General features: G+C 26.0%; 8 protein-coding genes across 8 annotated transcripts; 6 read left to right on the top strand and 2 right to left on the bottom strand.

Annotated features, from left to right (window-relative positions):
- Positions 1-100: 100 nt before the first annotated feature.
- On the bottom strand, positions 101-2,008 carry GO595_001081 (putative pentatricopeptide repeat-containing protein; the record flags this gene model as incomplete). The annotated part of the gene is made up of 1 exon (XM_067913535.1): positions 101-2,008. The coding sequence occupies one exon, from the start codon at positions 2,006-2,008 to the stop codon at positions 101-103; it is 1,908 nt and encodes a 635-aa protein (XP_067778699.1).
- Positions 2,009-5,688: 3,680 nt separating this feature from the next.
- GO595_001082 (ATP-binding protein) lies at positions 5,689-6,507 on the top strand (the record flags this gene model as incomplete). The annotated part of the gene is made up of 1 exon (XM_067913546.1): positions 5,689-6,507. One exon carries the CDS (start codon positions 5,689-5,691, stop codon positions 6,505-6,507), a length of 819 nt encoding a protein of 272 aa, XP_067778700.1.
- A 5,940-nt stretch (positions 6,508-12,447) lies between these two features.
- GO595_001083 (C2 domain containing protein) lies at positions 12,448-12,804 on the top strand (the record flags this gene model as incomplete). The annotated part of the gene is made up of 1 exon (XM_067913557.1): positions 12,448-12,804. The coding sequence occupies one exon, from the start codon at positions 12,448-12,450 to the stop codon at positions 12,802-12,804; it is 357 nt and encodes a 118-aa protein (XP_067778701.1).
- A 231-nt stretch (positions 12,805-13,035) lies between these two features.
- On the top strand, positions 13,036-13,632 carry GO595_001084 (small GTP-binding protein; the record flags this gene model as incomplete). Its single annotated transcript, XM_067913568.1, has 1 exon — positions 13,036-13,632. One exon carries the CDS (start codon positions 13,036-13,038, stop codon positions 13,630-13,632), a length of 597 nt encoding a protein of 198 aa, XP_067778702.1.
- Positions 13,633-13,866: 234 nt separating this feature from the next.
- Positions 13,867-14,598, top strand: GO595_001085 (uncharacterized protein; the record flags this gene model as incomplete). The annotated part of the gene is made up of 1 exon (XM_067913579.1): positions 13,867-14,598. The coding sequence occupies one exon, from the start codon at positions 13,867-13,869 to the stop codon at positions 14,596-14,598; it is 732 nt and encodes a 243-aa protein (XP_067778703.1).
- A 350-nt stretch (positions 14,599-14,948) lies between these two features.
- Positions 14,949-15,878, bottom strand: GO595_001086 (uncharacterized protein; the record flags this gene model as incomplete). The annotated part of the gene is made up of 1 exon (XM_067913590.1): positions 14,949-15,878. The coding sequence occupies one exon, from the start codon at positions 15,876-15,878 to the stop codon at positions 14,949-14,951; it is 930 nt and encodes a 309-aa protein (XP_067778704.1).
- A 2,482-nt stretch (positions 15,879-18,360) lies between these two features.
- On the top strand, positions 18,361-19,410 carry GO595_001087 (CAMK family protein kinase; the record flags this gene model as incomplete). Its single annotated transcript, XM_067913601.1, has 1 exon — positions 18,361-19,410. The coding sequence occupies one exon, from the start codon at positions 18,361-18,363 to the stop codon at positions 19,408-19,410; it is 1,050 nt and encodes a 349-aa protein (XP_067778705.1).
- A 497-nt stretch (positions 19,411-19,907) lies between these two features.
- Positions 19,908-20,315, top strand: GO595_001088 (uncharacterized protein; the record flags this gene model as incomplete). Its single annotated transcript, XM_067913613.1, has 1 exon — positions 19,908-20,315. One exon carries the CDS (start codon positions 19,908-19,910, stop codon positions 20,313-20,315), a length of 408 nt encoding a protein of 135 aa, XP_067778706.1.
- Positions 20,316-26,237: the final 5,922 nt, after the last annotated feature.

Consider the following 26,237-nt stretch of genomic DNA (forward strand, 5'->3'; position numbering starts at 1 on the left):
TAACCAATAAAATATTGAATTTCATATTATAAAAACATTTTTTAATTTTTATTAAATTATTTTCACATAAAAACCATAAATTCATACACATTACATTAGTTCACACGTCATCTCCATCCAACACCATTAGCACGCTTCTATACGAGATCTCTTCCATCACGCTCCATTGGTCCATTTTAATTTTCGGCGGTGTGTTAGATCTAAATCTTGTTCTTTTCTTCTGTCTTTCGAATGTTCCACTTTCTATTTGTGGACACACATTTTTTATTGACTCAATTATACTATTATAAGTCGTTAATGCCTTTTTCGACAATTCGACTCGATTCGCATCGATTTCCATCTTAATCGAAATCGCTTCAGCCAAGTTACCGTTCTCCAAAGCCGATAGAAGTAATAACGACCAAAATTCTGACGACGGTTTTATATCGTATTCGCGAACAGCATCAAAGATGAAGATCATGTTCTCGTAGTAGCACTTGTTGAGCTGTGTTCGGAGAGCGAGCTCGATGCTGTTCTCACTAGGTGGAACCCCAAGTTTTACATAGTGATGAAAGGTGATCCATGCATAGTTATCTAATCCTTTCGTTAATAACACATTCATGAGTTCAAATAAGGTGGAACTTGGTGGTGGAGTATGACAACTTTCAATCATTTGGGCCCATGGAATACGTCTAGCAGCTTCAAAGGGTAAGTTTATGATTAACAAGATCAAACAATCTGGTGATGGACGAAGATGCGATATGATATCAATGTCAAGTTTGGTCTTAATGGATGAACGAATAATAAAATCTGATGCGCGGTGACCAATTTGAATTAAAGATTTACTTCGTAATTTAACATAGAAATTGATGAGCTCGGAATAATAACCTTTATCAAATAGAATTTGGAATAAGCGATCAACGTCAGAAGAAGTAAGGCGATTATCGCAGATTACTTTGTCAGTTATTGTAAATCCTAATTTTTGATCAGAACAAGATAATAAACATTGGATAGCATTTATCTTATGTGAGACAGGTACCAATGAGAAATCAGATGATATCTGAGAATATAAAGCTTTAACTTTTGCGATATTTCCAAATTGTGCATATGCATTAAACAAAGCTAATGTAATATTGTTTTTGATGTTAATGGAATGCTTACGGGAATATTCGTCAAGCCATTTAAGGATTTCAAATTCCCCAAATTCGCCCGAAAGTTCAGCGATACGTTTAAATGACTCAATGCCGATGTCATAACCGCTGCCGATAAAATTCAAAAGAAGTTTATGCGCAATCAAAAGACGCTTAAGCTTAACAAGCTCAACAATGCATTGAGTTGTTTGTTGTGCCGTTGGTGTTAACTTAGCGGCTTCAAAAATAGAACAGTAGATGTTGACATCTTCTTCATTCTCAAGAAAAGATGACGAATTTAATAATGAGAGTTGCGCAGTTTGTGAAAGATCTATGTTTAAGGATTTCATTTGCTTAACAATGTCAAGCATCTTCGGAAAACTTTTATGACGAGAATATCCTGATATTAATGTATTAAATGTAACAACATTTGGTTGGACATGCGATTGCTTCATGTCAAAAAGAATGTTGTCAATGAATTCTGTTTGACCATTTAAAAAGGCCGCATTTATAATGGCATTAAAAAAATGAGCATTTAAATCAATTTTTTCTTTTTTGACTTGGTCATAAAGAGAAATGGCCATGGAAAAATCGCCACATTTGCCACAGCCATCAATTAAACTTGTGTATGTAATGATTGTTGGATCAATATTTTGTTGTTTCATTATTTTGAATAATGAAAAAGCTTCTGATAGTTGCTGAGTTTTGACAAACAAATTAATCATTGTATTGTATGTAACAACATCTGGAGTAATGCGATTTTCTATCATTTTTTGAAATACTTGATATGCTTGATCATATTGTCTCTGTTTAGAAAGATATGCGATTTGCTGGTTAAAATGACATGCATCAGGAAGAGACATTGACCTTTCTCGATTCCGAGAAAAGGAGTTACTCATTGTGAGCAAAAATCAAAATTGTCATTTTCCATAATTTTGAATTTGAATTTTTTTGAGGCAAAATAAAAAAGCCAAATAAAAAGGTCAGGAAATTTCTTGCAATGTATGAGGCTATATAATGAACAGCTTCAAACTTTAAATATTAAATTCATCAGAATTTAATTGTTTCTATGTTATGTTTAATAATTTGAGATTTAATATATAATTTCATACAATTTTTTTCTTAATATATTTATTAACATGTCATTACTTGAGGAATATTTTGTTCTAACACATTTACAATGTTTCATTTTTCACAAAATTCAAGAAAAGACAAAAAATGAAAAAACATTGAGATGAGTCAAATTTAAACAAACAACTTTTTGAAAGAGAGTCTGTTGTAAAGTTTCATTTCGAGTTTTGAAAGGGCTCATAGAATTTCTGAATACTTTACAATGATTCAATATTGTTTTTCCTACATACAAAGAGTTGGAATCTCAACTCTGTTCATTAAAATAAAAAAATGCTTAATATTAAAATTCCTTTTTGTTTGCAAAGTAATTTAACTATTTCTGAATAACAATTTGAAGATACTTTCAGTTTTAAGGTGATCTTCTGGGTGGGGTTGATGTTAAATTATTTTCTTTTGTGATACCAAAGAAAAGTACAAATTCCACAAAAAACACCCAAAAGAGCGAACTTTAAAAGCATATTATTTGGAGTTGTGTGCTCCTTCATACTTGAATCATTTAAAATTGTTTGCTTTGCAAGGTTTAGTGTTTCTCTAAATAATTTAAATAATTTCCAAATATTATTTTGAAATATTAAAACACTTAAATAAATATGAAATAAATTATACAAATATCTTTTACATTAAACTCAATTCCTTTTTGTTCAAGAAGTAATTTCGCTATATCTAAGTGATCATTTTCTATTGCATACATTAGTGCTGTTTTCAATAATTTCAATAATTTCCAAATATTATTTTAAAATATCAAATTATTAAAATGAATTCTAAATAAAATGAATACACATCTTTAGCATTAATATCAATTCCTTCTTGTTCAAGAAGTAATTTAACTATTTCAATATTACCACAATAAGATGAATATATAAGAGATGTCCAAAATATTTTGATAATACTTCAAATATCACATAGGAAATTGCAATTTTACAAATAAACACCAAAAATTATTTGAAAATATTGTCTTTCGCATTTATATCCACTCCTTTTGTATTAATTAAAATTTTCACAATTTCCTTATTTGAACTTCTAGTTGCTATCATTAGTGGTGTAAAGAATAATTCAACTAAACATATTTTTTTCAGAACAAATATTAAATAATTAAAATAAATCCCTCATAAAAAAAGCAAATATCTCGAGCATTAAGATTTATATCTTTTTGTTTAATAAGTAAGCAAACGATTTCTATGCAGTTATTTTGTGATGCCCACATAAGTGGTGTTAAAAATGATTTAAATAAATTCCAAATTTTTCATTAAAATATCATAATATTAAAATAATCATTAATGTCAATAAACAAAAACCTTTTGCATTAACATCAATTTCATTTTGCTTAAGAATGTATTTAATAAGCTCAATGTTTTTAGATATTGTTGAATATACTAGAAGATCTTTTGGAATTGGATTTCCTTCAAGATAATACTTTACAAGGAATAAATTCCCTATTTTTGCTGAATAATTAATAACATATTTCGTTTTCATTCCTTCTTTTTCCAAAAATGATAAAATCTCGTAATTATGATATAATACACATATCTTTCCTAATTCTGATAAATATTTTATTTTATTAGCTTTGTTGGCATAAAAGTAATGAAAAATATCATTTCGATGAAATTCAATTGCTATTTCATATGCATCTTCAAATGATGAATGATTTTGTTCACAGATATGAATTATCTCTAAGTGTCCACCTGCAATTGCATATTTTCCAGTGTTATTTATACCTGATTTGTTTAATAATAAATGTTTAAAACATTTAACTGATGAAAAAAATGCTGCATAATCAATTAATGTAACATCTTCTTTGTTAATAAAAGAACATCTTTCATAAAGTGATGGTTCAATTTTTTGATTAAAATCAAAATCATTTTGTGATGATATTTCTTGAAGTTTTTCTATGTCATCATTTCGAATTATTCTCGCAATTTCATTTGGATTAACTCCTTCTTTAACATATTTCTTATGAAGTTCCAAATCATTCTTTGAAAGTATTTCATAATTTTGGGTTATTTGCTCTTTGAAAGGAAGCTTTGATGTTAAAATTTCTTTTATTGTTTTCATGTGTGCAAAATTTAAACTTTTTTTATTTTTTATAGAATTTGTTTCGATTAATTCTTGTTCAATCATTTTTGCTAGAAGATAATCACTTTCTTTGGTATCTAATCCTAAAAGATATCTGGAAAAAACTTCAAACATTTTAATTTTATATTTTTGTTCGATTATATTCATAAATTGAAAGCAAATTTCATAATTATTTGAATGCGAAACACAATATGAATAAATTAACTGAGAAATAACCAATTTAAATGAATATGGATATTTGTTATTAAATATTATATGAATATTCATAATAGATTCAACTGAATCAATAACATTATTTTCACTAATTTTAAAAATAATGTTTTGTAGTGTTTTAAGAAATTGAAATGAACATTTTTTGTTTCCATCATCACGTTTAACATGAATATGATTTCCAAAAGTTGATGGATTATTTATTTTTCCTTTTCTTATGAGAATCATACGAGTAATTTTCATGAACATTTCTTTAACATTTACATCTGTTTTTGCTGATGTTTCAAAGTAAGGAATACCTAATTCTTTAGCTTTTTCATCTGCTTCTTCTCTTGTTATTTTATGATCTAAATCACATTTATTGCCAACAAGAACAATATCAATAGGATATGAAATCGATTTTGTAATTAAATTCTTCCATTTTTTAATTTGATTAAAGGAACCCCTATTTATAAGATCGAAAATTATAATAACTCCTTTAATTTTTTCAAAGAAATAATTTGGAGCTTTTCTAAACTTAAAAAAATCACTACTCCAGATGAGTAATTTTACATTAATTTCATCGATTTTTCCATGATGAACCATAAAATCACCACCAATTACACGCTTTTTGGCAAATATTCCTTTACAAAATCGATAAAGCATGCAACATTTCCCTACAGAAGATTCTCCAGCAACTAAAAGTCCAACGATTTCTTCTTTATCCATTTAATTTTATAAGATCAACAATTAAAGATGTAAAAAAAGACTCCACACTTTTTGTACGTTAAAAACAGTTTATTTCTTATTGTTGTTTTATGAGATAGATATCTATTCGATTTAATGAAATTTTTTTAACATTTCTATATGATCATACAAAAATTGTTTGGGACTTCTTATGAGGAATCAATATTTGTTTGGATTGGGTCATTAAAATTTTTTGTTTTCATAAAAAATTTTTTGCTTTTAAATTATCAAAACAACTTCCTTTTGCATTAACACGAAGTGAATTTGATTTTGTTGTGCAATTTGCATATAAATTGTCTGATCTTATAATATTTTTAGAATTCTAATTTTCATACAATTTTTTAAACTGATTCTATTCTTTGAATACAATTGAATTTGTTAAAAACGATATACCCACTTTTTAAAATGTTTAAACTTCATTGATTTCACTTTTTGGTCAATGCTGAGCTGCATTACAAGAACATTCTCACTTAAAACAAAAGAAGAAATTTCAAAGAAAATAGGCCGTGTAATCCTCGTTGGCTGCTGTAAAGGTGGTGTTGGTAAATCTACAGTTGCTTTAAATACCTCAATTTCTCTTGCCCGAAAAGGATATTCTGTTGGTATTTTAGATGCTGATTTAAGTGGCCCCTCAATTCCAGTTATGTCAGGCACATTAGATCAAAGACTTTATTTAAATGAAGGACGAGATTTTTTCCCTGCAAGTGCATTTGATGTTAAAATTGTTTCAACAGGAAATTGTTTTCCAAACGACATGCCACTTATTTATAAGACAGCATACATTTCAAATGTATTAGAGGATCTTGTAAATACATGTTTATGGAAACTTGATTATTTAATTGTCGATACACCTCCTGGTACAGGAGATGTCCACATAAAATTGCATCAACTAATGAACATTGATTGTGCTATGCTTGTTTCCACGCCTCAAACAATGTCAACAAATGATTTAAGAAAATCAATTGATTTGTACAAACGATATAAAATCCCAATTCTCGGCTGCGTTAAGAACTTCTCTGGTTTTCAGTGTGGTTTTTGCAAAACAAAAACAGAAATTTTCAAATCTCCAGAATTCGATAACATATTAAAATCCCAAAATATTCCACTTCTTGCATCAATTCCAATCGATCAAACGATATCGCTGTCAGGTGATGAGGGTTATCCAATTGTTGTACGTGAACCTGACCATGAAATATCCAAAAAATTTTATCTCATTGCGGATGAAATCGAGAAAAAGTTTCCAAAGAAAGGAATATAATTCCCTTTTCGTTTGCTTCGGTATACAGAATAAATTATTAAAGAAATTTTATATTATTCTAATTAAATAAAATATAAAAATCATTTTTCTCAGTATTTATCAAAAATTATCCACAAAGCCAAATTCTTGAAGGCATAACAATAAAAAATCAATTTTAAAAATATTTGAAACAAGTCTAAATCTTGCAGAGCTAAACGATTCTTATTTCCAGAAAATATCACCATGTACGTAACATAATAAGGAAAGTTTGCAATTCAAATTTATTTGATTTAAATTATATATTTAATTTTTTTGTTGATTATCCTGTTTCGGTTGTGTTTACAACATAAAGGATTTGAAAGGATATATTTTAAAATACTTTTCAAAGTTAAATATTCTTCTTTCTTTTTGATCATTTTAATTATAATGTTGGGGCAAATGCACTTTTTCCCATATATTTTTTTAATAATATTATTATTAGAAAAATTATAAAGATGAAATTAAATTCGAAAAAATAATATATATAAAAAATTATGATCCTTTATGACTTACTTAATTTTTTATTGACATTTTTGTGTATGTATCAATAAAAAATTATAAATTATTGTCCGGATAAACTTATTTATCATTTTCGGGCCAAAATTTGCATCAAAAATTCATAACAACCGTCTTATCGGCATTTATAAACGTACTCCAATTACAAACACACACCAGAGTAATGAAAAGGTAAAAATTACTTGATAATTTAATCTATCAATGGAAAATAATATTAATCAAATGTGTAAAACAAGAAAATAAATATATATATGGGATAAAAGGTAGAAAAAAAGAATTGTTTATCGTGAAAAATTGAATGACGATAGATTTTTTATTAATTTATCATATGCCCTTAATTTATTATTATTATTATTATTATTATTATTATTATTATTATTATTATTATTATTATTATTATTATTATTATTATTATTATTATTATTATTATTATTATTATTATTATTATTATTATATGTATATATATGTGTATATATGTATATGTATTATTATTATTATTATTATTATTATTATTATATATGTATGTATGTATTATTATTATTATTATTATTATTATTATATATATATTATTATTATATATTATTATTATTATTATTATGTATTATTATTATTATTATATATTATATATTATTATTATTATTATTATTATTATTATTATTATTATTATATATTATTATTATTATTATTATTATTATGTATTATTATTATTATTATTTATTATTATTATTATGTATTATTATTATTATTATTATTATTATTATTGTATGTGTGTGTGTATGTATGTATGTATTATTATGTATTATTATTATATATATATGTATGTGTATGTATGTATTATTATTATTATTATTATTATTATTATTATTATTATTATTATTATTATTATTATTATTATGTATTATGTATTATTATATATTATTATTATGTATTATTATTATTATTATGTATTATTATTATTATTATTATTATTATTATTATTATTATTATTATTATTATTATTATTATTATTATTATTATTATTATTATTATTATTATTATTATTATTATTATGTATAGGTCGTTAGATGAAGAAATATTATTATATATAACAAAATGCATAACATAAAAATATGGGGTGAAAAGTTGTTGCCCGGCCTTCTTTTGATCAAAAGATCCATTATAAACATTTAAAAAAAAATCATATATATTATCAAATAGTATAACATAATCATATGTAACATTTTATGTATGACATAATCATTTATTCCACATATTCAAATATGGTGAAGTTATACACAGATATGTTATATATCTTTATATTTGATATACACAAATTTATATATAGCATGCTATATATAATGCTATACTTATAAATTTACATCAATACATTAACATATTAATGTAATTAGATTGCGGTTTGCTTGTTGATGAAACATTTAATTTTATTCATATAAATTGATGAAAAATATAGATCAAATGCAAGTTGTCTTCTTTTGCCTCTTAAACAACCGCAAATATAGAAAAACATGAATGTCAACGTTTTTTCGGGTTAACTAGATGTGAAATTATAAAATAAAATTGTTACTCCGATATAAATTATATATATATATATATATATATATATATATTGTTTTTAATGGTTTTATGATATCATAATTTATTAAAATGATTTCATCTTCATAATTTTTTATATAAATAATTTTAACCATGAAATTTTTTATTAAAAAAAATATTTGGTGTGTAAAAAAGTGCATCTATCCCTATGATAATCATAAAATTTATATAATTTTGATGATGCAAGATGTGATAATAGTAAATTATGGGATACTGTCACTGCATTTTAGGTTGGAGCTCTTTAAGGGTAATTTTTATTCAAAATTCGATCAAACCGTTCCAACCTAAAGTAAAGTTACTGTATCATTCGAATAACAATCGCGACATTTGCTGACTTCGATATATCTAAACACTTTTGGAAAAAAAAAGATTATTAAGGACAGCCCTTATGAAAAATTGGTAAACAGTGCAACAAATTTGGAAAAAGTTACAAATTTTTTCCCCTATTCCAAAAGTATGTCGATTCCTTCTTGTTCAAGAAGTAATTTAACTATTTCTGTATGACCACTTGAGGATGCTAAAATAAGTGCTGTTCCAAATAATTTAAATAATTTCCAAATATTATTTTGAATTCCCAAATTGTTAAAATAAATTTCAAATAAAACAAATAAATATCTTTAGCATTAATATCAATTCCTTCTTGTTCAAGAAGTAATTTAACTATTTCTATATGACCATTCCAAGATGCATAAATAAGTGCTGTTACGAATAATTTAAATAATTTCCAAATATTATTTTGAAATAGAAAATTATTAAAATAAATATTAAATAATACAAATAAATATCTTTAGCATTAATATCAATTCCTTCTTGTTCAAGAAGTAATTTAACTATTTCTGTATGACCATTCCAAGATGCATAAATAAGTGCTGTTCCAAATATTATTTTGAATTTCCAAATTATTAAAATAAATTTCAAATAAAACAAATAAATATCTTTAGCATTAATATCAATTCCTTCTTGTTCAAGAAGTAATTTAACTATTTCTGTATGACCTTCTGAAGATGCTCTAATAATTGCTGTATTAAATAATTTAAATAATTTCCAAATATTATTTTGAAATAAAAAATTATTAAAATAAATTTTAAATAAAACAAATAAATATCTTTGGCATTAATATCAATTCCTTCTTGTTCAAGAAGTAATTTAACTATTTCTGTATGACCACTCCAAGATGCATAAATAAGTGCTGTTCCAAATATTATTTTTAAAACCAAAATTATTAAAATAAATACAAAATAAAACAAATAAATATCTTTAGCATTAATATCAATTCCTTCTTGTTCAAGAAGTAATTTAACTATTTCTGTATGACCTTCTGAAGATGCCCAAATAAATGCTGTATTAAATAATTTAATTAATTTCCAAATATTATTTTGAAATCCAAAATTATTAAAATAAATTTTAATTAAAACAAATATATATCTTTAGCATTAATATCAATTCTTTTTTGATCAAGAAGTAATTTAACTGTTTCTGTACGACCATTTCTAGATGCTTTCATAAGTGCTGTATTAAATATTTGAAATAATTTCCAAATATTATTTTGAAATAGAAAATTATTAAAATAAATATTAAATAAAACAAATAAATATCTTTAGCATTAATATCAATTCCTTCTTGTTCAAGAAGTAATTTAACTATTTCTATATGACCATTCCAAGATACATAAATAAGTGCTGTTCCAAATATTATTTTGAAATATAAAATTATTAAAATAAATACAAAATAAAACAAATAAATATCTTTAGCATTAATATCAATTCCTTCTTGTTCAAGAAGTAATTTAACTATTTCTGTATGACCTTTATCAGATGCTAAAATAAGTGCTGTTTTAATTAATTTAAATAATTTGCAAATATTATTTTGAAATAAAAAATTATTAAAATAAATATTAAAGAAAACAAATAAATATCTTTGGCATTAATATCAATTCCTTCTTGTTCAAGAAGTAATTTAACCATTTCTGTGTGACCATCTCTAGATGTCAAAATAAGTGCTGTTCCAAATAATTTAAATAATTTCCAAATATTATTTTGAAATATCAAATTATTAAAATAAATATTAAATAAAACAAATAAATATCTTTAGCATTAATATCAATTCCTTCTTGTTCAAGAAGTAATTTAACTATTTCTGTATGACCATATTTAGATGCTAAAATAAGTGCTGTTTTAATTAATTTAAATAATTTCCAAATATTGTTTTGAAATATAAATTTATTAAAATAAATATTAAAGAAAACAAATAAATATCTTTGGCATTAATATCAATTCCTTTTTGCTTTAAAATGTATGTAACAAGTTCAATATTTCCTGATTCTGAAGCAAAAACTAAAATATTTCCTGGAAGTTTATTATTTTTATGGAAATATTTTACAAGAAAAATATTTCCAATTTTTGCTGCTTCATTAATGATATTTTCATTAATTTTCATTCCTTCTTTTTCTAAATATGTAAAAATTTCATAATTAAAATATGAAACACATTTTTCTCCTAATTCGTATAATTGATTAATTTCTTCAATTTTATTTTCATAAATATATTTAAAGATATCATTTCGATGATACTTAATTGCTGTTTCATATGCATATTTAAATGATGAATGATTTTGTTCACATAAATGAATAATTTCTTCATTTCCACCTGCAATTGCATATTTACCTGTATTATTAATATTTGCACCATTCATAAGTAAATATTTAAAACATTTTATTGCAGAAAAAAATGTTGCATAATCAATTAATGTAACATTTTTATGATTAACAAAATCACATCTTTCATAAAGTGATGGTTCAATTATTTGGTTAAAATCAAAATTTGTTTGTGATGATATTTCTTGAAGTTTTTCTATTTCATCATTTCGAATTATTTTAGCAATTTCATTTGGATTATGTCCTTCTTCAATATATTGCTTATGAAGTGCAAAATCATTTTGTGAAAGTTCTTCATAAGCAATATTTTCTTGATAAAATAAATATTTATATTCATCTGATTTATCTTGATTAATATGAACAAAAAATGGATTAAATGTATTTTTGATGAATTTTGATTCAAGTAAATTATACTTAATCATGTAATTAAGTAAATAAAATGATTCTTGTGTGTTTTCTTTGAGTAAAAATTGAGCAAATAAATTTATTATTTTTATGTTGATTTTATTATTTTCTTCATATTTTTCAATTTCTTGTAATAATCTCAAATATATATCGAAATTATTACTATTAATCAGAAGAGATGTATATATCATTCGGATTATAATGATATCATAAGATATTGGATATTCTTTACAAAACTTGCTGATAATAAAATTTGATGATTGAGCAAAATTATCTATATTCAAACCAAAGATTATGTTTTTGAGCGTTGTAAGTGTTTCCCATTCGTTTTGAGATTTCTGACTTGTTGTTGCTGTTTGCTTTTGGTTCATCTTGAACGAATAAACTACTCATTATACTTAGTATTGAATTTTGTGAATATTCGCTTTTTCTAAATTTTACCTGATCGGTTTCGTTTCAAAAAGTGAAAATCGTACCAATAACCGCTGGAAAGTGTGTAAACAGTTTGATTGCCCTTTTTTATGAAATAAACTAAGTCGAAGAACTTATCCATAAACAAGTGCTAATGAGTATCTATTTATGAAGGAATTTTGTTATTTTTAACATAAATCAGATTTATTGATCGTTATTCTCAATAAGGTTTCAGTGTTTATTGATCGTTATTCTCAATTTTCACACTTTTTGTCAAACAGTTTTAAAAGTGGCATTTAATGAACTTTTATATCACCATTATTGAAGCTGAAAACGTGCCTAGCATGGACTTGGTGTCGCAAAGTGACCCACTATGCATAATCAAGATGACATCATCGAAAAAAGAGTATTCTACATCTGTTATTGATAACAATGCAAATCCTTTTTGGGATGAGAAATTCCAACTTCCCATTGTTGATCCTGAAACTGATGTTGTCCAAATTGAATTGTATGATAACGATGCAATTTCTGAAAAAGATCTTATCGGAATTCTTAACCTCCCAATTTCTAATTATCTAGAAGGAGAAGTGATAAGTGATTGGTTTACTATTGTTCCCGTAAGGAAAATGTCAAGTCCACCAAGAATCAAGCTTACTTTTCAAGTAGCTGTAACAGGAAGGCCTCCATACGTTCCTTATTAATATTACGCTATTGTTAAAATTCTTTTTGATGTAATCTTTACTGTTAAATATTATTATTAAACCCAAATTTCAACTTCGAAGTTGACTTTGTTTTCAAATGTAACAAACGGTCGTTATTTTGAAATTTCAAAGTCACTTTTTGATAACCCTTAAGCGAACGTTACAACAGAAAATGTTTCCTGGTAAACCAAAGAAAATTGAATTGATTTTTATCGGCTTAATAACTCCCGAATGGAATTCCAAGAAGAACAAAAAAGCACATTTAAAGTAGTAATAATAGGAAATGAATCAGTAGGAAAAACATCAATTCTAACCCGCTTGATTTCTAATACTTTTAATCCATATGAGCCAGGAACGCTAGGTCCATCAAATCAAGTTTATGAGGAACAAGTTGAAGGAGAAACAATATGCATGCAATTATGGGACACAGCTGGTCAAGAAAAGTTTAAATCATTGTCACCCATTTATTTTCAAAATGCATCAGCAGCTGTTATTGTTTTTTCTTTCACAAATCGAGAATCATTTGATAGTCTCCAACAACAGATTAGGCAATTCATTGATATAGCTGGAGAAGATACTGTAATATTTATTGCTGCAAATAAAGCCGATTTAGCTGATGATTTTGAAATTTCAATTGAAGAAGCTAAACAATGGGCATCAGACAGCAAATACAGAGTTTTTTTAACTTCAGCGAAAAGTGGTGAAGGTATTAAACAATTGTTTGCAGAATTAGCAGCTGATATTTATCACAAAAACCAACACAAATTCCAAACAGTCTCACCAGACTTAAAAAATAACACAGAGGAGAAAAAGTCATGTTGCAAATAATCATTTAGATTCAATTTAATAAAGTACTTTCATATGTTAAAAATTCGTTTTTATGCGCTGTTAATTAACGGTAGCTGTACTTTCTGTATTCTCAAAAAAAATAGGAATATTCCAGAAGTATTTCTTATTGTAAACATGTTCCCACTAAAAAATTCTTGAAATTTTGAATGAAAACCGCTTGAGAAAAAACGCGGCAAAAAACGTTTGTACAAAAAAAGAACAAACAAGCAAAGGATGACTGAACAAGCAAATCAACCATTGCCAAACAATTGGAATGCAATATCTCCAAATGGAGAAACTTCAATCCTGGAAAACGCTAATCAAATTTATGATCCGAAATATTTACAATTTGTTCAACCGACTCCTTTCGCAATTCCACCCCCTCCAAAAAAGCAACGTAAAGAAAGGAATCAACAACAAAAAGTTTTACCACCAGCTCTTAACGGAGACTTTCCTTGTTCAAATGATGCATTTATTGCAGCAAAGAATGATCCAAACATTACTTTTTCATCACAAAAACTTGGGTTCCTCCCGACCACATATTGGGTTAAAGATATTAATACTTTTGATGAAATGGTAACAAAATTTTTCCAAAGAAAGAACAACTCTAATTGCCGTTTCCCACACAAGCTCTTCAATGCTTTAACGATTGTTGAAAATGATCCAGAAATGTGGAATTTGATTGGTGTAAAATGGGTCACACATAATATTTTCAAAGTCGACAAATACATCTTTGGAAGACTTTTAGGAATAACTTCAATCGATGGTGGCTTGTTTCATAGGCAAGGTAACTTTCCTTCTCATGGATTTGTCGAAATCCAATTAAGCGCTTTAAATGAAATGAAGACTAAATACGACTTAGATGATGTTGACATGGATCGTGTCCACATGTTACAACATAGAACAGGTCTATTTTGCAAGACAAGTTCAGAAGAATCGATCACAAATTGCAAATGGGCTGAGTAAAGAGTGTTGACATAAAGCATTATTTTAACCATTATAAACCCTACTAGGACAATACGCACATTTTATTTCTAATAATGAGCACATTATAAAACTTTTTATTAATTAACGGTCTCAATTTTTTTATAACAAAGTTTCGAATTTTTTAAAATCTTGTGATACATTTAAGCAGATCAAAACGATTTAGTTTTGAACCAATCCCTAAATCTTATATTTTTCTATATATATTGAGTAAGAATTTCAATACGAAAATTAATCAAATTTCTTAAATCAGAAATTGTAACACCTCGAAATTTCATATTTCGGAAAAAAAAACGCTTTCAATAAATACGAACGAAAATATTTATTTATAATCAATTCTTATCGGGCGGGAAAGGAATATCGGCAAAGTCTTTAAAAGGCAATGAGTTATTCCACTCTTCGTTAAACATGTCAATGAGTTCGCTTGCGATTGTTGTTTTGTACGCCGTGAGCATCAAGCCTGGGTTCCTTGTCAATATATCGTTTGATACTGGAGTTGATGCGAATATGACAGTCGAACCGTCAATGACGATGTAGTCGGGGAGGTTCACATTTTTGTTGCTAACTCTGACATTTATGCCAGGAACGCCTGCGATATAAGAAGATGAGATTAACGAATTATTAATTTCGGAATTATTCGAAAGAAGAACATTGACTTGCGCACCTTTGATGGCCCTCGCTATAATGTTTGTCGTCGACTCATACGATGGATTAAGTTTAATCGTTGATGTGGAAATAAGCATTTGCGTGGAAGCTAATTTAATTTCCGCGCCAAGCCTGGTGCTGGTAAGATCTCTATTCAGTGGATAATAGCTATAGGGTGATTGTGAAAAGTAAAGACTCGATTTTCCAATTTGACATGGTGACGTACTCATGGTTCGAGCAAGTAAATCATAGCTCATCCGAAGTGAGGAAAGTTCTTTTATGCCATCCGTGTTAAGTGATTCCCAAATAATTTCGAAGAATCGTTTGGCATCGACATTAATAAGTTCTGTGTCCTTAACGTATATACCAATGACATCATTCTTTTCAATAAAGTCTGTGTCATATATAGATGAAGCCATAATGAAATTTTTGTTATCGCATATCATTAGATCGGTTAAAATTGAGCCGGAATAGAGCTCTTTTTGATAGTTTCCTTCAATTGGTGTAAGGTTGGAAAAGTTTGTTGAAATAATTTGGACACTAACACCTTTTTTAATTGCAGAGTTTATAGCATTTGCGAAATTGTTACCAGCAGGGAACTTTAATAATCTTGACATGATTTTCAGAGTTGAGGTACAATTATTAACCAATTCAGAAAGTGTTTTCTCATAATTTTCCTTATCTTTAATTAAGATAATAGATGATGTATCTGTTGGATATTCTTCATTATTTCCAATTGTCTCCGAAAGCACAACAAATAAAACAGCAAGGACTAGAGCCACGATTGCTATAATCCAATGAATCGGAACCTTCAATTTGCTGAACTTTGACTGCATTGGAACTGCAACCGTCGGAAAATTCAATTTTTGAATGAATCAATAACGGTGTTCAAATGTAATCATCTGTACAGCACCAAAAAACTGAAAACCAAACTGTCCCATTTATTTGTATCAAAGATTACATCTTATTAATGTATACACATTCATTAGTTTTCAGTTTATTATCATAATTTAAAATAATTATAATTATTATTAATTAAAATTATGTTAACTTTATTATTAGATGAATGCTATCATAAAACATTAAGTGTACAGAAAATATAGATAATAGGTACAGAACTAAATTGGATGGAAATTAATTTCCATAAATGTAATGACAACTCAAATCAAAATATAAAGCGTTTAACATGCTTTCATGTTAAATTTCTGCTATATACACAAGGATAAAAAGATCTACATAGTATAATTTCATGAATCATTGTTTAGAATCAAAAATTATAAAAGTTGAATTCGCTTTCGTTGATTGTCGATAAATTATCAAAATTGATATTGAAGTCAGTAAATAAGAAATCGTTTTCCTTATTTTCTTTGATAATTTCTGATTTGTTATTAACTGTTTGTTTTGGAACAATGGGGATACTATAAGGTTGCATTTGCATTGGAAACCTTGGAATCTGATTTATTGGCAGAATTGGTTCGATAATAGGATTATTATGCATGAGATGCTCAGAAACAATCAGCTTCCCATGATTATCAAGGTGATACATGCACTTGATGCATCCGTTTGTATCATAGATTTTGATTGTTTTGATTGGGGAATGCTTCAGCCCCTTGATCCTGCTCATCTCACTTTTTGACAAAACGTTTTCCTTTACACATTTTTTGATAGAAAAATTGAATCACATTGATTGAAAATTTTTAACCGAACGAACTGACAGTTCAATAAACTTTCAGAATTCGATTCAAAAAAGCAAATGAATTTTTTCTTCTTCATGATAATCTTTACATATTTTCGTTCATAATATCGAAATGAATGATAATAGTATCATGTATTTATCATGTGATACTTGATAATAAATGATTTATTATCGATTAATTATTTGTTTGTCCTTTTTATGAATGCTAAGAAAAAATGTCAATTTTATTTCAAAAGGTTTGACCCTAATATTTGAAAACAAACGGTACGGAGAAGTATTCCATTCAATTCGAACGTCATTGATTTTGAATTTCCATTTTCATTGGGGGTGTTTGAAATTTAAATATTGTCATTCGTTTAGATATATCGATCAGAGAAATTGTTTTATCGTGATTTCAATATCTCATCTCAGCAAGAAATCATATCATAACCAATCTGATGAAAACGATGATCTGTCTCGAAAATATTTTTGATCGAAAAGACATTGAAAAATTGATTACAGATGCAACGATTAATTTCAAGTCAAAAAACACGCTCAAAAATTTTGAAAACAGACTGTCAAAAATTTACTACATACACAATTGAATGGGCAACTAATATTATCTCTTTATTTCCAAATTTGATTTCAAAATTCTTTTATCTAATGCTTTTTGATGAATTCTCCGATGTTATATTTGATTTTTATTATGAATCATTAAATTCAATTATCGTTGATAATAATGAATAGCAATAATAAATACTTTATAAAGGCATTATAGTTTCAAAATGAAATCTAAAATTCGACTTTTATCAAGTGAATTCTCTCAAGCTTCAAGAGATTAAAAACAATCTGTGCAACGTTTTGGTCCGTATTGCACTGAAAAACTCGTCGTTGCTTGTTAAACATTTGTGTGGAATTCAGATGAAGGTTCGCTAATCTATTCAAATCCTCAAGGAACGTTTTCGTTGTAAAATGCCGCTGGTAATTCAATTTTAGTCTAAATTCGTAAACAATACAATTGCAATTCTTTAATTTGGAAGAAAAGAAAACAAAATTTTTAAATATCTATGTAAAAACACAGAGATATCATCATATGGTTTGATTGTGTGATTAAATGGAAGTAAAAAATATAGCATTTTTCCATTTATCATGAGAAATTAGGAATGATTAGAAGTTATCATTTAGCACATTAAAACAAACTTATTGTGTGTTTTCAGAAAACGGAAAAAAAATCGTTCCAAATTGATTAATATTATCCTTTTGATAATAATTTGCTGAAATTTTTGATTCTTCTTTTTGAATTGATCCTCCAGATTTGAATTCAATACAACTCAATATTTGACGGTTTATGTCACCATGAAGAAAAATCTTAATTAACACAATTGAAAAGCTCAGAAAAATATCTGACGAATTCAATTTCTTGAATGGATGATGAGCACCAGGAAAACATACTTAACGAAGCTCGAAAAGCATTATACCAACATGGATACGACAGCCTACAGCCAATTGGAAATGGTGGCTTTGCGTCAATATACAAAATCATGAGTATACAGTGCATGGAAGAATTCGCCGTTAAAATCATCGATATCTCAGCAGAAGAAAGTCCGATTCTCCCAGATTCATTTCAAGCTGAAATACATGCTCTGACAACTATGAATCATCCAAACATAATCAAAATTTACGACTATTTCACATCAAAAAGATGCCTTTATATCGTTCTTGAGTACTGTCATCACGGTAGCTTAAGTGACTTTATTAAAGAAAAATCTATTGGTGCTCCTCGATTGTATCAATATTGTCAAGAAATTATTTTGGCAATAGAAGCTTGCCACTCATATGGATTAGCTCACAGAGACATCAAGCCATCGAACATTCTTGTTGACAAGCATGGCAGAGTAAAGCTTGCAGATTTTGGATTATCAATTCATTTCCCAAAAATTAGATCATCAAAATTTGTTGCCTGTTCGCTTCCATACACAGCCCCGGAAGTATTACGGCACAAAGCGACAGATCCTTTCAAAACCGACATCTGGTCATTGGGTGTAACGTTTTTTGAAATGAGTACAGGCGAATTACCATTCATTGCCAACACAGTCTCGGGTATGATACATGAAATTGATTCCACGGTCATCAAATCGATACCAAGTGTATCATTTGAATTCAATTCCAAACTTCAAAGAATGTTATGCGTTGACCCAAAGCACAGAATTTCGATTCGAGAGTTGAGGTTATCACCAGTTTTCCAGATCAAATTGAAATCTGGAATCATGACACAAAAAAGCGTCAACAATTTGAACCCTCGAGAGCCACTACTTCCTATGACAAAAGGTTTTTTGTCCCAAACAAGAAACCATTTTGGGCGAAAAAGAAGTGTTGCAAACATGTCAAAATTAGTTGCACATCGGACTTTTCATGAAGAAGAATCGTTCCATGGGATATCTGGTATGAGCGTTTGGGAATATGCTTACCTATAGCAAATCCCGAAAAAATATTTTTTTCAAAATATTTCCTATCGCTCGCGGTTTTGACAATAAATTCATGTTGTTTTAAATTTTTGTTACACGTGTGTAACCTGTTCGAGGTTCTATCAAATTTTATATAGATAAGAGATATTCGGTTGTAGTGCGGAGGATTTGAAGAATTGCAACAAACCGAAACTGAATCATATTCAGAATCAATTTTATAACGCGAAATTTTATCACAACGTTTTATGACCTATTTAAGAAAATACGCGTATTTATCGGAGAAGATTGAATAGCCATATGGTGAATTGACAGCAAATAATCTTATTATGGATAACTTAGAAGTATTACAAAAACCAGAAATGCATTCATCTAATAAGATATATGATGCCAATTCTGTTAAATCAATTATATTTAATGAAAATAATATTGTACTTGATAATGAGTCAACACTTGAAGGAATTTCATTAATGATTCCAGCGAGTCTATTTTGGCCTCATGTCATCGAAATGATACTCCCAGAAGGAGTTACACATCCAAAATCTCAAAAAATTTATCTATCATATGATGTATTTGCTCAATCACTATATTATAATTCAACAGAAGTTTACTTTTATTATGAAAACGGATATGTAAGAAACGCAACATTAGGATTTAACTTTACAGGAAATTGGGAAAACGTTGAAGACTTCGAATTAAAATTATTGTTAACTAATAAAAAGGATAAGCAATTCATTGACGTTTCAGGAATCCCAAGTAACATCAAATATTCATTGGAATATGACGACATACTTACTTTTCTTCCAAAGGAAGAAGAAGGAGGTGGTGGAAGTGGAAGTGCTGGAATAAGGATGAGAAATATAACGTCATGCGCACTCATAATGGTTTTGATTGCAACAATATTTGCAGTTATATGATCTAAAAACTAATTTTTAGAAAATATTTATATTTTGTTGTGATTAAAAATTTAATGTTAAAAAGAAATGCAAAAAATCATTTGTTTAATTAAAATCAAATTTCAGTTTTTGGTGATTAATTGTAATGAAATTTTATTTAATTTTTTGTGATATATTTGGAGATAATAAATGAAATTAAATCCGAAATTGTGTCTTTTAAATACGTAAAAGGATAAGAAATTTCTGATGGATATTCTGAATTGGAATTTATACTAATGTAAAAGAATTTATGAAAAAATTCCTTAAAAATATATGATATACAAGCAATATATCGTTAGTTTAATTTTCCTGATGTTGTTCAAAAATTAGGTGTTGCATTCAATTCATGACATATTGGTATTTATTTGTTTATTTTCAGGCTTAAAAAATGATTTGATAAAATGTTATTAGGCAATAAAAGTGTGTTCATAAGATTCTCCAATCTGATCATTTCATAGAAGATAATTATGCATCTACAGAAAATAAAATATATATAATAATGGAAAAACATTTAATAAATCAATTTTTTCTAAATATAAAAATATTTTATTATCAACCATTAAACAACAACATTTATATAATTTACATTGTAAAGAATATATAAAGATATATAAAAATTTATTTCAAGAATTCGAAATTAATTATTCATTAAGTATTAATATTAATAAAGAACAACATTGGAAATTATCATCGACATTATTTTGGTTGGATATAATATATTACTAGTAATTCGATATCGAATAAACATTTTGATTAATGTTGATAATTTGAGATTTCTGTAAAGAAAAAATGTGGTGTGTCAAAAAACGTTTTTTAACGTTAATGGTGCCTGTTAAATATTTCCTCAATGTAAGGTTTAAATATGATATGTGTATATAATACTAGATATGTAATATTTAAAAACATTATTTCAATTTGTTTGAATATATTATATATTAAGATATTTTGAATTTTTTTTTTGATTTTTAATTCAATAGTTTATGTAATTTTTGAGTGTATAATGATCGACTTATTTCAAATACATCTGTTAATATTCACAGGGAAATATGTTTTAATTCCTTTAATTATGATTACTATAATTTCAAGTAATGATGTAATTTCGAAATTATGAATTGGCCTTTAAATTTTTGAGTTGCCAAATCCAAAATTTATAATAATGAAATGATTAAATTAGATAATTTTTTGGTGCCATTATTGAATTAAACATATAATGTTTTGTATGAATATTAGCTATCAGTCTCATATGTCATTCGTTATGTTAGAATTAGTTAGTATTCTAAGTTGAGTGCCATTACATGTAATTCGTTTGGTGGTACGGGATCTTTATTATGTGTTTTACATGTTCAAACATAAGCATTATGAAGATTACAATCATTTATACAAATAAATTCAGATTTAACTAATTCAATAGAGACCAAAACTATTGAAGATAATAAAATAATAATGAAAATGACATAAATATTGATGAGAGTAAAGAATACTCCGAACAGTCAATAATTTACAGTGTTATTAAATGAATGATATTCTATAATTTTTTTTCATAATATTTTTCACAAAAATTATCATCAAATTATATGAAAATCATGAAATGAAATATGATATAAAATATTCTATTTATCAAATTTTGATTCATATAATAATAATATTAATCAAGTTTCATGCGTTAATAATAATGTATTAAAACAAACTGAATTTAGGAAATGTTTATTTCAATATTGAAATATTTCCTCTTTTATCCTTGAGAATCTTTGAGTTTTATTATGTCATCACATTTATGATGTTGAATTTTGTTCACAAACAACTGAATAATTTCTGCATTTTTCTTTTCTGATGCTATTATAAGCGCTGTTTTATATATTTGAAAGGAATTCCAAATGTTTATATGAAATATCATATTATTTAAAAATACTTTAAATAAAACAAAGAAATATTTTTAGCATCGATATCAATATTCTCTTGTTCAAGAAGTAATTTAACTATTTCTGTATGTCCTTTTTTAGATGCCCAAATAAGTGCTGTATAAAATAATTTAAATAATTTCCAAATATTATCTTGAAATAACAAATTATTAAAATAAATATTAAATAAAACAAATAAATATCTTTAGCATTAATATCAATTCCTTCTTGCTCAAGAAGTAATTTAACTATTTCTGTATGACCTTCTGAAGATGCCCAAATAAATGCTGTAAAAAATAATTTCAATAATTTCCAAATATTATTTTGAAATCCAAAATTATTAAAATAAATTTCAAATAAAACAAATAAATATCTTTAGCATTAATATCAATTCCTTCTTGTTCAAGAAGTAATTTAACTATTTCTGTATGACCTTCTGAAGATGCATAAATAAGTGCTGTTCTAAATAATTTAAATAATTTCCAAATATTATTTTGAAATATAAAATTATTAAAATAAATTTTAAATAAAACAAATAAATATCTTTAGCATTAATATCAATTCCTTCTTGTTCAAGAAGTAATTTAACTATTTCTGTATGACCATAAGAAGATGCATAAATAAGTGCTGTTCCAAATATTATTTTGAAATAACAAATTATTAAAATAAATTTTAAATAAAACAAATAAATATCTTTAGCATTAATATCAATTCCTTCTTGTTCAAGAAGTAATTTAACTATTTCTGTATAACCTTTTTCGGATGATAAAATAAGTGCTGTTTTAAATAATTTAAATAATTTCCAAATATTATTTTGAAATATTAAATTATAAAAATAAATTTTAAATAATACAAATAAATACCTTTAGCATTAATATCAATTCCTTCTTGTAAAAGAAGAACTTTTGTAACTTCAGAATGACCTTTGCGTGTTGCCCAATGAAGTGCTGTTTCATTAATTTTATATTAATTCCAAAAAAAATTATTAAACATTCAATATTCATGAGAAACGTATTTACCATTAATATCAAATATTTTTTTTTTTTTTTTCCATTTAATAAATGATACAAATTCTTTTTGGTGTTGAGAAGGCATCAGGTTGTGAATAAATTTGACACTTTTATATTTGGCATTTTTTGTTATCTTTGTTTTCTTTTTCAATATATGATCTCCAGAATGGTAATAGTTGATATAAAAATATTAATATTTTGATAAAGTAAATACATATATATGTGATAAAAAGTTAATTTGATCATATCTTGATACATCCTATTTATAATGAGATAAACATTAATTTATAACCAACATCAATTTCCTGAATCTCAAAGTCTGAAATAAAAAAGTGTGATACTATTGTTTTTTTATATATTTATATTATGTATGATATGGAAAATTATTTATTTATCGAATTTATTAAAAAAAAATATATATGATATAGATAAAATAATATTTTAATTTTTATTTATGGTGATATAATTTTTTTTATAACAAATCGAGTCAAATCATTCTGTTTTCAATGAAAATTATATTATTTCCTCTATATTAATTCGCAAAAATATTATTTTTTTTTATGTTACAAGAACATTTACTTTGGTGTCATCAAGTTTAGATTCAATTTATAATGAAAATCCTAATTATATCATTAAAATAAAAGCAAAAATGAATATGAAAACAGTAAAAGATTTTTTTAATAATAAAGATGAATGGTTATATCCACCTGCAACGCACTTTAAGATAACAAAAAATCCATACACATTAAATTGTCGAAAATCTTTTAATAATATTCAATGTTCAGAAGAAAACATTATTTTTATTTATCTTTAAGAAATTGATTAAGATTAATGACCAATAATAGATGGAGATGCACCTCATGGATATCCTCCAGAAAATTCTCATGAATTTGATCCAGAACCAGTCGGGCAATATAAACCAGAACCTATTGATTATCCAGAAAAACCCACACCAAAGAGCGAAAGTAAGTTTACAAAGAAAATTTTTTTGATTTTTGGGATTGTCACTGCTTTAATTATTATAGCAATTGTGATTTTAGTAATTTTTTTATGTAGAAAAGCAGAAAAAAATAAGTCAATATAACAAAATCAAATTAATGAACAAAAAAAACTATAAACCAAAATTAACACAAATTGATTTTTTGTTTAAACTCTATAAAGATTAATATTTTACTGATATTTTTTGGCATCTAATATGGAATCCAAGCCAAAAAAAATTTGATTTTTTTCTGACTTAATCAACTACTCTTTCATAAGTAAAAATATCACCAATTTAAACGAGATCCAATTCTTCATTTAATGTGAAACGAACGTTAAAATAAAAGTTTTGACAAGTTTTGGAAAATGATTGTAACAAATAATTTAAATCCAATAACGCAACTTCTCCAAATCAGAAGTGACCCAGGCGCTGTTTTTCCAAATGAGATCCAACTTCAAGAGAAAGAAAATTTAGAAAAATTACCATCATTCACATCACAACAATTATATGATTTTCAAAGTCGAAATTCATCTGGAGCATCACTTAAAGATTGCCTTTTGAGTCTTTCTTATAAAATGCCTTTTTCAGATTCATATATTGATGAATTAATTTCGAAGTTAAATTCTTCAACCAATTTTTCCAATGACCAAATCATATTGTTTCTATATCACTGTCTTTCTTGGATTATTAGTGATGATACTTCACAAAAATCAAAATATTTAAAAAAAATATTACAAATTATTAATTCTATTACACGAACACCATTTGTAAGAATTGGAAATGAAATTTTTCATGAAATTTTTACATATATATTTCAACAACATTTACATGAAAATAAGAAAGTATTAAATTTAATCTTTGAACAATTTACTATAAATGATTCTCTTGATGAATCTTTTTCAGATCTTCTTCTCCAGCTTTTTGAATACTGTTTTAAGTCTAATGACAACTCTTTAATTGATATTTCTCTTTCGATTTGTTCGATTTGTTTTGAGCAAGGCAGGAAAACGATCAAAAACCATTCAATCCCAAAATTCTTAAGTTTACTCAAACCCAAAATCCAAGAATTTGATTTTAACTCATTAATCGTCTTAATGAATGCCACCAATCGTATTCAATGCGAAGAAATCGATGAAATATTTAAAAAACTTGGATCAATTTTATTTGATAATTATATTTCGAAATTCAAAATTTCCTTTGAAATCCCAAAAATCATCAAAAACAATGAAGAAGAAATATATTTCATTGAAGAACAAGAAGAATATCAAAGTCAATTCAAGAAAATTGAAAGCAATCAAACATTTAATGACATTTGTCCCAAAAACTTCAAAATTTTCATTAATGAAATAAATTCGATTTTCAAAATCATAACAAACGACAATTTACTAAATGTATTTATTAATTCTCTTCTTGATTATAACATTGAAAACAATTTATATGAAATTGATTTAATTCTTTTAATTGTTTCTTTATTAAAAACTTTATCAACTAAAACAAATATCGAAAAGTTAATTATAAAAATATTTCATTCAAAATTATTTTCAAACGATTTAACAATTTTCGAATTTAATTCTATTTCACCACAACTAAACATTATCCGGAATTATATATTTGAAACAATTTCATTAATTAACAATAAATTATATACAAAAATCATTTTCGAAAATGACACAAAAAATTTATTTTTATTTGTGGAAAATATTTTGCGTATTATTAAAATACAAAAAATCACATTTTTTTTGCATAAGAAATTCATAAATTTGTTTAGTGTTATCGTAAATGAAATCCAAAACATTAATAATGAAAATAAATCATATCAAAAAAATAACTCGAAAAATGTTTTAATTAAAATCATTTTGAACTTATTCGTAATCGATGATAATTTAATGGTGAAAAGTTTTTCATTTGATTCGTTTAATGAAATGTTCAAAAATTTATTATTTGACACTAAAACATCGAAAATTATTATTAATACGATAGTTAATACAATGATAAAATATAAAATTATTCCGAAAAC

Source organism: Histomonas meleagridis (genome assembly GCF_020186115.1).
Source record: "Histomonas meleagridis strain 2922-C6/04-10x chromosome Unknown contig_12, whole genome shotgun sequence".
Classification (NCBI taxonomy): Eukaryota; Parabasalia; order Tritrichomonadida; family Dientamoebidae; genus Histomonas; species Histomonas meleagridis.